The sequence below is a fragment of the Aedes aegypti genome, chromosome 2 (genome assembly GCF_002204515.2).
Source record: "Aedes aegypti strain LVP_AGWG chromosome 2, AaegL5.0 Primary Assembly, whole genome shotgun sequence".
NCBI classification, from domain to species: Eukaryota; Metazoa; Arthropoda; class Insecta; order Diptera; family Culicidae; genus Aedes; species Aedes aegypti.
Window position 1 is genome coordinate 301,617,126 of NC_035108.1, and position 14,105 is coordinate 301,631,230.

The 14,105-nt window shown below is 35.3% G+C and overlaps 1 protein-coding gene across 4 annotated transcripts in view; it reads right to left on the reverse strand.

The window, feature by feature from the left end:
• The window catches only part of LOC5575680 (carbohydrate sulfotransferase 5), a 91,704-nt gene extending 77,967 nt beyond the window's left edge, over positions 1-13,737 (reverse strand). The window contains exons 1-2 of one of the 4 annotated variants that reach the window (XM_021845531.1): positions 13,719-13,737; positions 12,766-13,163 (exon numbers count right to left, since the gene is read on the reverse strand). In XM_021845531.1, the coding sequence (XP_021701223.1) occupies positions 12,766-12,983 (218 nt within the window). In that variant the 5' untranslated portion in view covers positions 12,984-13,163; positions 13,719-13,737. The other 3 variants (XM_021845530.1, XM_021845529.1, XM_021845528.1) reach the window with 3 other exon arrangements.
• Between the last annotated feature and the right edge of the window lie 368 nt (positions 13,738-14,105).

The following is a 14,105-nucleotide window of genomic DNA, read 5'->3' on the forward strand; positions in this document are numbered from 1 at the left end:
TAATCGTATTCGGATATCCACTCTCCGGAACAATACATTAATGAGAGTATGTTAAGAAAAAATGAAGCAATTTGGTGCAGCCGTTTTTAAGTAATAAGCATTTAGGTTTCTGGAACCACGCTGGCCAATTAAAGATCTTTAAAACTTCAAAAAACATCATATCGTAATTTTCAGATATCTCCAAGAATTTTTAATTGATTTGTATTTTTTCAGAGTAGCTCCTTATTACCTGGCAGTATATAGCCCACATTTTATTTTTTTGATAAATTGATCAAAAATAAAATGGCCGCCAAAGACATTTTATATGGGAAATGTCGGTCCCCCAAGGAACATCGGAATATCTTTAAAACCAGATCACCAATGATTAATATCGACACGGATTCCTAAACTTGAAGAGTTTTTCGAGAACTTGTGAAAAAATGGTGCAATATTGAAAAACAAAAAAGTTAAGGTACAGTGGGGGAAGTGTATCAGTGAGGTAAGTGGATCATTCATCAATATTAAACATAAATACTTGAATATGTTGAATGTTTTCGCACCATTGCTTCGTTTTAGGTTATATTCTTACGTCCACACTGATACTATTGCAAAAATGGTACTACACGTACACTAACACAAGCAAACTTGTTAGCTGCAAAAATTAAATAATTTCAAAATTGTTTTCCATCAATCAAAAACCCATTGTATCTCTGTCTAAAATCGAAAACTATTAGTTTTTTCGACACATGGTAAGCATTTCATTTCTAATTGAATGAATCACAATGGAAAATATGTGATTTTTATAAATAAATACAGATATATTGTACGTGGTACACTTACCCCTACTTTTTTATGGGGTGGGGTAAGTGGATCAAGTATTATTATCATTTATTGGCAGACTGCTTACGAGAATTTTAATAAGTTTTAATAACCGCAAACGTTGTTTTCCTTTATTATTTTTTCATTCCCAGCTTAAATTCGTAAAATTGACCATAGATAACTTAAATTAATCCACCTAAAATTTTTTTTTAACCTTTCTGGTAAAAAAAATTTCTATAAATATAATAATTTCAAAACTCACATGAAACTTTTCGTGGTTTATCTGAGCTGAGTTGCAAAAGAGCAAATTATACTAATTATCCTATTGAAATCATATAATCATACCTTTTTTGACCATATAAATTATTCTAGACCGATGATACAAACATATAAATAAAAAGAATAAAATATTTTCAGTTTGTTCTTCAAAAATAAATACAATTAATATTTTCCAACTACTAGAGTTTTTCGAAAACATCGTTAGGAGTAATCCCACAATACTTCTGTATAACTTATGTGTATAAATGGATGAAATTTATGCAAATTATTTTAGTTACAATGTTTTTTTGTTGTTCGAATTGATATAAACTAATGTATACATATTTTTTAATATATTTTGATTAAAAAATATACTTTTTAATTTTTAAGTACTAAAATGAACCATTACTAGCACTTATAACAAGAACGAGAGTAATATCATTCTTACTATACATAATTACATCACATTTGTTTTGAGAACAGATTATTTCTATTGGTGATCCACTTACCCCACCATGGTGGGACAAGTGGATCATTTGGCGCGAATTTTTAAGTCCCTCATACTCAATACATAACAATCAGAAAAATCTAAATAATCGATGATTTGAAGTATATTAGTCCCTCATTTGCTATCCACAGAAAAAAGTTAAAATTAGATTGTTCACGTTAGCTGTACATAACAATGAAGTTGACTAATGATTTTTCTGTATCCACTTACCCCACGGTACCTTATAACGATTTGAATATTTATTTTGCCGTAAAAAATGAAGCTGCCGGTAGAGGGGTTAGATTATTTTAAAATAAATCTACATTTTGGCATTTTTTCCTTACGTGACTGACGACGTTATTGTACCAGTGCACTGAATGGTTAAGAAAGCAGACAAACACGGAAAGAGGCATTTAGAGCTTTAGAAACAAACATTCGACGAAAACTATTTTCTACAAAAATGTTTTAAAACTAGGTTTCTACAAGTTTGTTTGATGTTATTCAAAATAAGGGTGGTCCACATTTTCATATAATTGAAAATGCCAACGTTTTTATTTGTAATTATGGTATACATGCTTCAGCAAAGTTGTAAACCATCCAATTTCAAAAAACTTTTCCAAAAAAGTTTTTTTGAGTTTCATCGTTTTATTTTTTTTTTCCTATGTTCACATAAGGTGGTCCATCGCGTTAGTATTGTTTGATCCTTTGATCTTGTCGCTTGTTCCTGTGGGGCGAGCGGCGAACACTTTTTCGCCGTTCAAAACTTTTATCGAGTAATATCGCGAATCCGGTTAGGCGCATTCATTTAAAATTATTTATTTATCGTTTAGCAAAACGAATCCTTTACCCAAACCTTTCCTATATCCAAACTCCCAGTGTCTACTTGTGGAAGTGCAGAGGACTCCTCGGCTTCCATAAAGCAAGTGGCACGTCAACATTTCCCTCCCATCCCTAAATTGACCTGCATTCGGACGCAGCCGCCGCCGTTATTGTTTGTCATAATAATGAGAGCACCAGTACTTACACATTGAGGATGCTACTGATCCCGAGTAGTGTAAGTACAGCTGTTCTTGCAATAACGGAGTAGCATCTGCGGGCGGTCAATCATATTCATGCTCATGCTTTTCTGGAGTTTTCAATTCTTTTTTTAGTTTATTTACATTTAAAAAATGTTTTTTGGACTTAAACCAACAGAAAACATTAGAAAATTGTGTAAATGTGTGTTATTGGCCTAAACTTAAGCGTTTGGCACTAAAAATGGGACAGGCCTTTAGGACCCTATTTATCCAACGATCTGTGTGATCGCATTCGGGTTCTTCTTCATCTGACTCGTTCATATCCATCACGTTTTGATTATTATCAAGGCAGCCTATGAACTAATTAAAAAAATAAAAATGTGTTATTTGGTGAGTGAAAGATCTTCTATTATTCAACACGCCTACTTTGATTGTGTATATTTCTGTGTGAAAATTTGCGTATTTTCAAGTTATATACAGTACTGTTATATATATAGTTATTATATTATATTATTTATAGTTATATAGTACTTTATAGACTACTTTGAAAAAAATAACTTTAGCAAAACTTTAATCAAAAACGTAGTTTACTTGGAGCACCCTATGTTGACTGGGGAAAAATGATCCAAATCGGTCAAATTGTAAGCTTCGTGGAAACTATTTAGGGTGAAAAACTTTGCCAAAGACTAAACATCAGTATCTTAACAACTGAGAAAGTTGATTAGATTGTTTATGTGATATTGTGGACCACACTTCTTCAAGATAACATATAATAAAATGCTTTATTTTTAGAAACAATTTTGTTTTAAATTTTGTTTTCATGCTCAAGATGCAAACTAATAAAAAAAAAGTTTTTTTTTTCATATCGTTTTTTTACACATTTTTCATCGAAGTAAAAATGGATGAAAAAATGAATGATATCAACTTAAAGTTTGAAAGTCATTGAAGTTTGTATGATAAAAGTTTTTGTTGTTCGAGGAGTTTTATTGAAGAAAGAGAAATAATATACCTCATTTTTCGATATTATAAAGAAAATAATTTTATTTTTTGAATGCCGTCAAATTATATTTTGTGTATTTGTCCCAATCAAAGTAGACGTGTTTTTGCGAGGAAAACAACTACAACACTTGAACGAAAAGAGATACCAAGTTCCTTCACTCACCAAATTTGCAAATTTCTAATGTTCAAAAGTATACTAGACTACTTTGTTAAGATATTAGGATTGAAAACACTGGAGCCAGAAAACCAGTTATCTATGGATCACCGTATGTGAACATAGGAAATATAACTTCGACCAATTTGGTAAATTTTTTTGAATTATATTTTCTGGACCAGTGTACAATATAAGATTAGCTTAAGTGAATTGTGAATCGTGCATCTTACGAATATTTCAAAAAGTAACTATATCGCGAAATTCAGTCAAGTACAAATAATTCGTACGGTGAATGAAAATAGCGTAATATGTACGAATCACGGTTTTACGAAATGGATTTTGGATAAAATACGAAGAGATATTTTCAGTGTGTTTTTGGAAGTTGGAAAATTAATATCTTATGGTCTTCATCGAATTGCTCTGAATCTTTCAATGACTTGGTAAACAAGTTTCTGATTCTACATCCATCGCACGATACTTAAAGTTCGTTAAACTCGTTGGATTGGGCTTGATCAGATATGACCATACAATTTGTAGTTGCTCCTCCATGATTGACCCGCACAATTGAAGTTGCACAAAGATTCACTGAACGGTGCTTGGGATTAGCTTACTATTCTCAATATGCACAAATCGAGAGCGCATAATCCAAAGCTCAACAACAGTGCCGGCAACGTCCTTACAGTAAACGGGGAAGGGGGAATATTATTTGCACAACGATTGATGTAACTTAGGCCAAGTATATCCCTAAATCTTTACACTTTGAAGGCTTTGATCTAAGTTTTTTATGGGCCGTGTTCAGAAGTAGCAATACTGGCAACGCAGACATGTTCCACACGATCGAAAGTGTAGCAGTCTCGTTCATCCTTATCAGTACTATCATTACCAGGGACTGACAATTTGGAGGAAGTAAAGGCTTTAGTATCGGAGCTGATTGACCTGATGAGCTCAGCTGGTTTCATCTTAAGGAAATGAAGTTGCTACAGCGCTGAACTACTTGGTAATATTCCGATAGATCTTCGAGACGAGATTTTTTGTTTCACTGTTCCCAAGCTGGAATCAAAAGAACCATCTTATCCGAATCGACAAAGATTTTCGATCCGTTAGGACTAATTGGTCCGGTAGTAGTGCAGGCTAAAACTTTTCTTCAAAACTCTGGAAGCAAAAATGCGACTGGGACGAGCTACAGAGCCCATGGATCGAATTTCGGCGACATATCCTGGCCTTAGACACGCTCATTGTCCCTCGCTGGGTCTCTTTCACCAAGGATCTAGTCACTTGTTGAGCCACTTGTATGAAAAAGTATGCAGCAGTATCAAAATTTTTCAACCGTTCTATTGGACCGACTCCACAATCGTGAAGTACTGTTTAGCTTCTCCAACATCCCGTTGGCAAGTGTTCGTCACAAACCGTGTCTCGGAAATTCAGCATATAACCAGCAATGGCGTTTGGAACCATGTGGCTGGAGCGGACAATCCAGCGGACATAATCTCGCGCGGAATGATACCCGCCCAGTTAAAATATGAAACGATATGGTTTGAAGGTCCACTGTGGTTACGACATGATCGGTGTGGCCTAGCAATTCGTCCGTAACACCGGACGTCGAGCATTCACTTCTCAAGGAGAGATTTTCTGTTGCGCCACCAGCTCGCGCAAAGCCTCTAAACGAACTGTTCCTCTTGCATTCCTCGTTCACCGAACTCGTTCGAATCGTATCATACATCCGTAGATTCCTCCATAACGCAACTCCGAACAACCGCACCTACAAGCGCTCGGGTCAGATAAAGCTCCAAGAGCTGAATGAGTCAACCGAAGCTCTAGTTCGGCTAGCTCAAGCGGACAGTTTTCCCGAGGAAGTTGCAGCACTTTCTTTAAGCGGGAGGTGAAGTCTTCGTCTAAGATTCTCATGCTACATCCAATCCTTGTTGATGAAACGCTCCACGTTGGCAGCGGGCTTGCTAACGCGCCAAAATTGATTTTACATCACCGGCATCCGTTCACCAAATTCGTTTTGCGACACTATCACCTCGCAAACTTCCATGCTGGTCAACAGCTTCTAATAGCCTCGGTCAGAGAGAAGTTCTGGCCAACCAATGCACGTGATTTGGCCCGTACGGTGTATGCAACCAGCAGCTTAGCTACGATGAGTTCCATACAATTGTCCAGCAAGTGGCCGCAATATTGAATTCTCGCCCACTGACCCCGCTTAGCAACGACCCCAACAATTATGCTGCCCTTACCCCAGGACACTTTTTCGTTGGAAGGCCGTTGACTGCGGTTCCCGAACCTGATCTACAAGAGATACCCGAAAATCGCTTGTCAGTCTGGCAGCGATGGCAAGATTTTGTGTAAAGACTCTGGCGGAAATGGAAAACTCACTTTCGTTCGGATTTGCACAATAGAACCAAATGGACAAGAAAGCGCGATAACATCATGGTTGGCACAATGGTTTTTAGTGAAGAAGGACAACCTGCCTCCGCAGAGGTGTAAATTGGGGTGAGTAGCAGAAATTTACACCGGGAGTAGTTGAGGTCCGCATAAGGAAGTTTCGCATACGGACAATTGGCATAATGGACGTTTCGCATAAATCAGTTTCATACAAGAACAGGTAGCATATTAAAGAAGGCATATAATTCTGATTATGCCAAACGTCCGTATGCGAAACGTCCTTATGCAAAACGTCTTTATGCGAAATGTCCCACCCCCGAGGTCCGCACCAAGGACGGGCTCTTCAAACGAGCTATCTCCAAAATCTGCGTTCTTCCAATCAAGGATAACGCACCCATAGAAGAAGAGTACTAGGCTCTTCCATCGATGGTGCTTCGGCACCGCGGGGATCTTCACATTGAGGGCCTCCGCTGTCCAGTTAAGTATGCGTTTCATTGAATAATTGAAAAAGCTCAAAAAATGTTCATCTCCCATAGACACCCGTCGGTCCCTTCGGGGACGCTAGTCATCAGAAGACAACGCGCTGCTATCTGGTACATCCGTAAATCATGTTCTACTACAACTAGGCTATCAAGAATAAGTGACGAACTCATTATGACTTCATCAAATAGTGATCGTAGAACAGATTGTTTGTAAGCGTTTCAAAAATGCTAAAATCTTATATTTTTTTAATATTTGCATATAAATCCTCAAATGTACTTGATTCCAACGAAAATAGCTTTGACATGAAGTGTCATACTAATACTCTTTACTTTTGCATTCGTTTTGCTTAACTGATTAGCAGAAACTTTGTTATTTCGTTTATTATGTTGTGTGTTTCGCACTATCAAAGTTACCCACATTATCAAAGTAACCCCGTTTTACAATAATTTTTATTTAAAGTACATTCCAAAATCATAAACAATTATTTTTGCATTTGTTAGAAGCATTTTGATTCTCAATAGTTATGAGATGGCGTGAGAGTAGTATTTTTTTAGAAGATGAAGGATGTAATTACTTCGTACTGCGAATGCATAATATTGTTTTAGAGATTATGTTGTGAGTTTAGTGTTTATACGTTTTGTAATATACATGTTTTATACTCATTCATTTTTATGAATTCTTTGTTTATTTTTATGTGATGCTCCCAACAACTTTGCACGATATGTAAACAATTCGAACACTGTTTACAAAGCAAATGTTTTGTACCTTGTGAATATTTGTTAGGTATTTTTTTGTATGTATTCTTGAATATCCTGTTATTGTTGATGTTGTTCCAAAAAATATTCATGCCTGATTATAGAGCATATTTTGGTTAATAAAAGTACTGAAGACACAAATTTATGTCGCAAATAAATCCAAAACGTGAGTGTCCAAAGTCCCCCGGAATCAAAAGTAGCCCCGTCTGACGGTACTCAAATAGCTTAAGGAACAGCTCTATGATATTCTCAGTAAAGTTTTGGATTTAGACAAGATAAACAAGTTTGTTTAAGACAGTTCTTGTGTAAGGCTTTTCCATTTTTAGATAAATCATCTATAGATTTTAAATTTCACTTAAGTTAAATCGTTAGTTATAGGTCGTGATTGGAAAAAATCGTTAAAAATTATATGTTGAAATTCGAGTTATGTCTGATGTGCTCTGAAATTTTCAGTAAAATTATTTATAAACAACTAAAATCTAGCCTTCCAAAGATGATCAATACAATATATAATCACAGTCGATGAAACCCCGTAAATGTTTTAAAAACATAAAACCTGCAGCATTTGCGTTTTTAATACAAACTTTTAGGAAATAATAATTTCACTGCATTGTTTCCAACAAACGATCAAGAATTATCTCAATCTTATTGTACAACGCGAAAGCCGTTTTGGGGAAGAATTGTTTAGCATCGGTTCGTATCAGCATCATTCTCACTGACCAAAGCTTAATACGATGGATACTAGCACATCACCCTATTAGAAGAAATCTTCCATTTGAAAATAATATCCAAACTTTTTTGCAATCTACTACAGATGACACGCAGGCTTCGTCCTTTGGCATTTTTTGACATCCCTGAGGTAACTCATGTAAGTCATTAAGGAACACCAGCTTTTACAGAAAGTCCATCTATGTCTAGAAGAGCAAGACCAGTAGAATTACCTTCAGTTTTGTTGGAACGTATCAAATTTGTTACACGTAAAAGTTGATGAGTGGTCGAATGTCCATGTTGGAATCCGAACTGTTCATTGGCAAAAACTGAATTTTCGTGGATGTGGACCAAGACTCTGTTATGCGAATATTGTTAGTTTTGAAAACAACTCTTCATAACTAATTTGGCATTTCTGAATCCGACTATGCTTGTCAAGTTCTTAGCTATACAATACAGTCGACTCTCCACATCTGGATGTTCTACATCTCGATATTTCTCCCTATGTCAATGATTTTTTCGATACCTTCATTCTGGATACATTTTCACTCTCCGTATCTCGATATCCTCCTTTTCTCGATATCTCCCTATCTCGATGTGATTTTCATTCTAGTTTTTCTCTCCGTATGTCGATATGCCTATTATCAAAGGTTACTAGATTCTAGGGACTCAAAACAAATTTCGAAGACGGAATGACGTCTGTTTGTTTTTAATTTTCCTGGTAATGGGGTGATTTTCAATCTAGTCACCAAAATAAATAAATTTACCATGAACAAGGAACAATGTATAAAACGGTCGATTTTTGAAGGGTATCGAAATCAATAATTATTAGAGATTGGTTGACTTCTATGTTTTTTATTTTCAAAATGGGCTTATTCTTCAAAAGTATTATGAATAAAAAATCTTTTGAAAAAGTCTAAGTTATTTTTGAAGCAAAATATGCCGGATATCATGAAACAATTCAACCCGATATTTTCACTATTTACTTATCATATAATTCTAACCAATGAACTCATTACATTACTAGTTATATTTCGATGCTGATTGTTTATTTTTTTGTAATAAAATAGATATCGTTTTTGACGAATTTGCTATATAAAATAAAGGAATTTTCAAGGGATCTTTTCTATGAATTCAGTAGGCTTATAAAGTATTCATGGATGCAACAGTCACAATTTTTAATATAAAGACTCTAATTGGATCAAGATATATACTATACGAGGACTTTTGCTTAATGCTATAAACTTTGTTGTTCTGAAGCCTAGCTTTTGAAATGAAGCTATTATTTCTTTAGAGAAACATGAATAAATTACTCATAAAGAACAGAAATAACCAACAAATTTGCTGGTATAAAATACATATAGGGTCGATGAAGCCGCATGACTAAGAACAAATATTCGAATAAAATTGAAAAATAAAGCCTGTGGCATTGCTTTTACGTCTGAAAGCTTTTTATCACGGTTTTGTAAAAAAAAAACACAAAAATACGAAAACAAATGTTTTTGTATTTATTGTCGCTTGTGCTACTATAGACAAGCAAAATACAAATCAAAACCGTGTTTTTACAAAACTTTTACATTTTTGCTTTAAAAATTGGATCAAAAGCTTTTGATTGATATAAAAAAAATCTAATTTCTAATAATTATCTTAATAATTAATATTTTTTCTTAGTAGTGCTACTATAGGAACAATAGGTTTCCTATTGATGCAAGGGAGCAAAACTATATTTCGATCATTTTTTTTTACAAAATCGAGTTGTGGTATGGTACTTAGGTAAGTGGTTCCAGAGCTTCATGTTAAAAATGTACTGCAACGATTTGTAGCAAAACGGCCGTAAAAAGCTATTAATGCGACTATAGGGGACTGTCTACTAAGGAAACACCGACCCTACACGAAATACGAAAATTTGAAAAATAAAATTCCACTAAATTTGCTTTATTTTCATGTTTTTCAGAATTTCCCGGGATCCCGGGATTTCCCGGGAAATGGTAATTTTACTTCCCGTATCCCGGGAAATTTGAAAACTCTAGAAGTGCTTATAAGAACTCTAAGCTGAGAAATAGGCTCTATCTCAGTGAGGGCGTATTGCCAAGAAGAAGAAGAAGAATACTAATGATATAGCTGTATATCAATAAAAATATAGTTTCTTTAGTAATCTAAACCAATTTTGCGCACGCTTCTTACTTTATCTTTTTGCAGAGAGTAAAAGAATGGTATTTGAGAAAATTTGATAAATCCCTAGTGTCGCCAAGTGTCAGAGATTGGTGAAATATTATTGGTGGTTTTTAAGTTCTACCTTCAGTAGAATAGTAGAAAATATCAACACACAATTTGTTCATAAAATGATGATTTTTGTTATACGAAGAATAACACTGCGGAACACGTTTTTGTCTCAAGCACCAAAATACCGCTATTTACCTAATTAAGGGTCCCTGAATCCATTGCCGTTTTCAAAAATATCATAACACGTCCAGCTTTTGAGATATATGCTGTTGAAAATGCAACATTTGACTGTTTCATTTAAATTGCATGTAAGTTTGCCAGCTTGTATGGCAATAAAATTTCTTAATTTGCCATAGAGTTCATTATTTTTTTGTTGGTTTAGAAAAGAGTTGTATTATTCCGTATGAGAGAAACAAAGAATATTGTATAGAGACTACAAGCGTATAGAAAACGATCGATTTAATCTAAATTTTATGGTGCAATTTCAACCAAATTATATCTGAAATGAAAGTTAAAGTCCTATTCAGCATGCTCGGTGGATTATATCACAAAAAAAGTTTGACAAATCTTAGTATAAATTTCATGTAAACATCAATGAAACCAGTGTTTTACGCAACTTTGATGACCTGTAGCTAAACATTGTGACGTGCTGGAACATATCTGAAAACGGCATCAGATTATCAGCGACCCCAAATCTACTAGAGACGCATAAATTGATCAGACAAGCAAAAATGTAATTTTTGTTACGCTGTGTAATGTATAAATTTGAAAAACAGCTTGAAAAGCATGAAAGAGGTGTCCACTTTATACAATGAACAATCATTATCTTGTGAAAATAAATTATTAATATAAAGAATACCTTTTCAAATAACTATTGAAAATCTTTTTTTTTACAGCGTATGCCACAAATGATTTTTTTTTCAGTATTTCCATTCAAAAATTTACATTTTGAAAAAAAAATGGAATAAGGACCGATTTCTTCACCTTCGCTTAAGCCGTAAACCACGTTTACCCATACGATTAAACCTGGTTTAAGGCCTAAGCGGTTGTGAAGAAGCCGCTTATAAGGAAGATTGGCCTTTTTCAAATGATAGTCCAAATAAATTTTGGAAAAAAAACACAAGTATGAAAAGTGGCTTATTTTGTCAAGGTCTACACATCCAGAAAATTTTATAGAAATCTGAGAAGGTGCTGTCAACATGTGTTCGAGTTGACGCGGTATGCGTCTATATGTGCTTACATGTTTGCAAATACCAAATAGGCGTTATAAAGGCTTTGTCAGAGCGAAACTAACTGATTTTCATTACTTCAAAACCCCGAAATGATTGTTATAATTATTAGCAACGCGTACAAACATCAATGACGCCTAAAACTTTGATGACATGTCTGTACTTCGCCTTCGACAAAATCTGTACTTCGCCAATCTCTGTCAGCCTACGTAATTGATATTTTTTTTAAACAACATTCAACAATTGATAAAATAACCAAAAAATAAAATCATTAGGTTGAGACCCTGGGGGAAATTGAAACATGTCTAAGAGTAAAGATTAACTTAGCTACTAAGTTCGGGTGCAAAGAATCTTAAAAAAAAATGTTAAAACTTGTAATTTATCCTATTTTTAAGAATTTTCCAAAGTACTTTTTTCGTTCAAAATCAAGAAACATTACATGAAAATGTGTGCACTGTATCTATTCTCCAACCGTAACATAGTAAACAAATTGTCATCAAATAATTTTTAGTTTTGAACAGAAAATTGCTTTTATAGTTCGGATTATGACGATGATTACAATGAAGGATTCTTTAACGTAATATTCGCATACGCATCTGAAAAAAAAACCGTTCATGATCAACAAACAAAAATTCTAAGCCTGTATGTATTCAAAGAAGAGCTAAGTAGATCATAGTGGAGCTATCACAACATTTCAAATATTAACAACTTACATCTAGGGTTAGCATCAGCGTATTGTTGAGTACTGGCTTTGTAAAAAATGAAGTGTAGTGTTAAAGTTCAATTAGTGTTTTTTTTAGTCAACAATGTTAGTTACACTTTTGAAAACTCGGAATAATTTTATACAAATTATCCTTTTTGAACATCAAAACCACTTTTAATCATCTTTAGACACCCAAAAATTAGAAAACAATGAAAATTTTTGATGTCAACGAAATACATCTTTGAGCGGAATTGCACTTCCGAACTGATCAAATTCGCCCTACTGATCAAATTTCCCCTGAATTACGGTATTTATTAATGCGCTTCATCAATGACTGTATTAGGTTGCGATCTTTGCATGCCGATCGCAACACATGCCTGCCGAGTTGAACTTGCATTTGAACTCTTGCACCGACTTCATAACTACAGCTTTCCCTTCTCGATGTTGCCCTTTCACCAGCTACGGCGTACCTAAATCGTTTTGTATCATTCACACTCTCTTCAAAACGCCACAAAAAGAAATCGCTTATTTTTTTCGCTTGTTTCGTCTCGGCTCTATTTGGCTTACCCGTAGAATTTGTGTGCATTCAGCAGCCGCAGATTGGCGTTGCGTTCCCGGGGCTTAAAATACTCCGTAGTGTAGCTATTGGACGTAAACCGGTGGCTCGCAAAGAGCAGCAAGATGCACAACCCGCTAATGGCACACACCCCGATCAAATTGATACGTCGTGACATTGTTTCCCGTCGCTTTTTTCGCCCACCGAACGCGATCACTTTCTCCTCCATAAACTTATGCGAAACGATCGAAACAAGAGCGCACTTCTTTCTTTCACTTATGCGCCAAGATTGGATTTGTTGCACTGGAGGTATGTCGATCACGAGCGCCACGCACTATCATTGGTCACTACATTTATATGCTCTTTGGGTAATCTCACAAAGGAACAGCTGACACGATACAACCCTCAACTAGAATGCAGACAAAAATCAAATCACTCCCTATTTGGAACTTTTCAATCGCTGAAGGCTCGTCTCCACCCAATGTAACACCATCATAAATTCAAATTAATTAGCCACCCATACATTGTGGGAGCTGCCACCTTTGGAAATCCACTTTCTATATTGCCATTTGCATGAATTATGCACAAACAGACCTTATGCTATATCCACCGAAACAAGATTTTATGAATATTTTCTGACAAATCGACTCGCATTTGACTCAGTCCATGAGTTAATCACTATTTCTTTCTCAAGTGTTTATGAAACACCACTCGATTCTTATCACATTCTAATCCCTCAGTCACCACCGATGTGAATTCCCCCGGACACTTGAGAATATCAACTCACGGCACAGTTAACTTCAGATGATATTCTCAGAAACCGAAAAATCAATGTATGATAGAAATCGCGAATGTGCCATTATTCAAACCCCATTAAACTCGCGACGACGAGCGACGACATCACTCTAAGGTATAGCACAAATTTTGCGATGTTGAAAGCGCGACGGATGGAAGTAAATTGAACCTGATGTTTTCATTTTCTCATAATCAAAGAGTACCCATACGGTTGTATTATGGTACACTGTGTATGAAGAGAACCATTGAGAAATGTATGAGCAACAGTTTGACAGAGTTCACACTGTCAGCTTGACACTGACACGGCGGGCAATTCGAGAAAGAGCGGATTTATGCCCGCTGAACTGGCACTGATGCCCCACTGTGGGCTGAGGAATTGACACCACTGTGGTTCGAATGCACATCTCGCATAACCTGTGATCTCGCCCTAAAAGCCATTGGTAATATACTACCGATTTGAATATAAATTTATAAGCGTATATGTTTATTGAACAGAAATCATAAATGTCTATTTCTACTTAAACATGTTAACTCCACTTCTACAATCAATTTGACG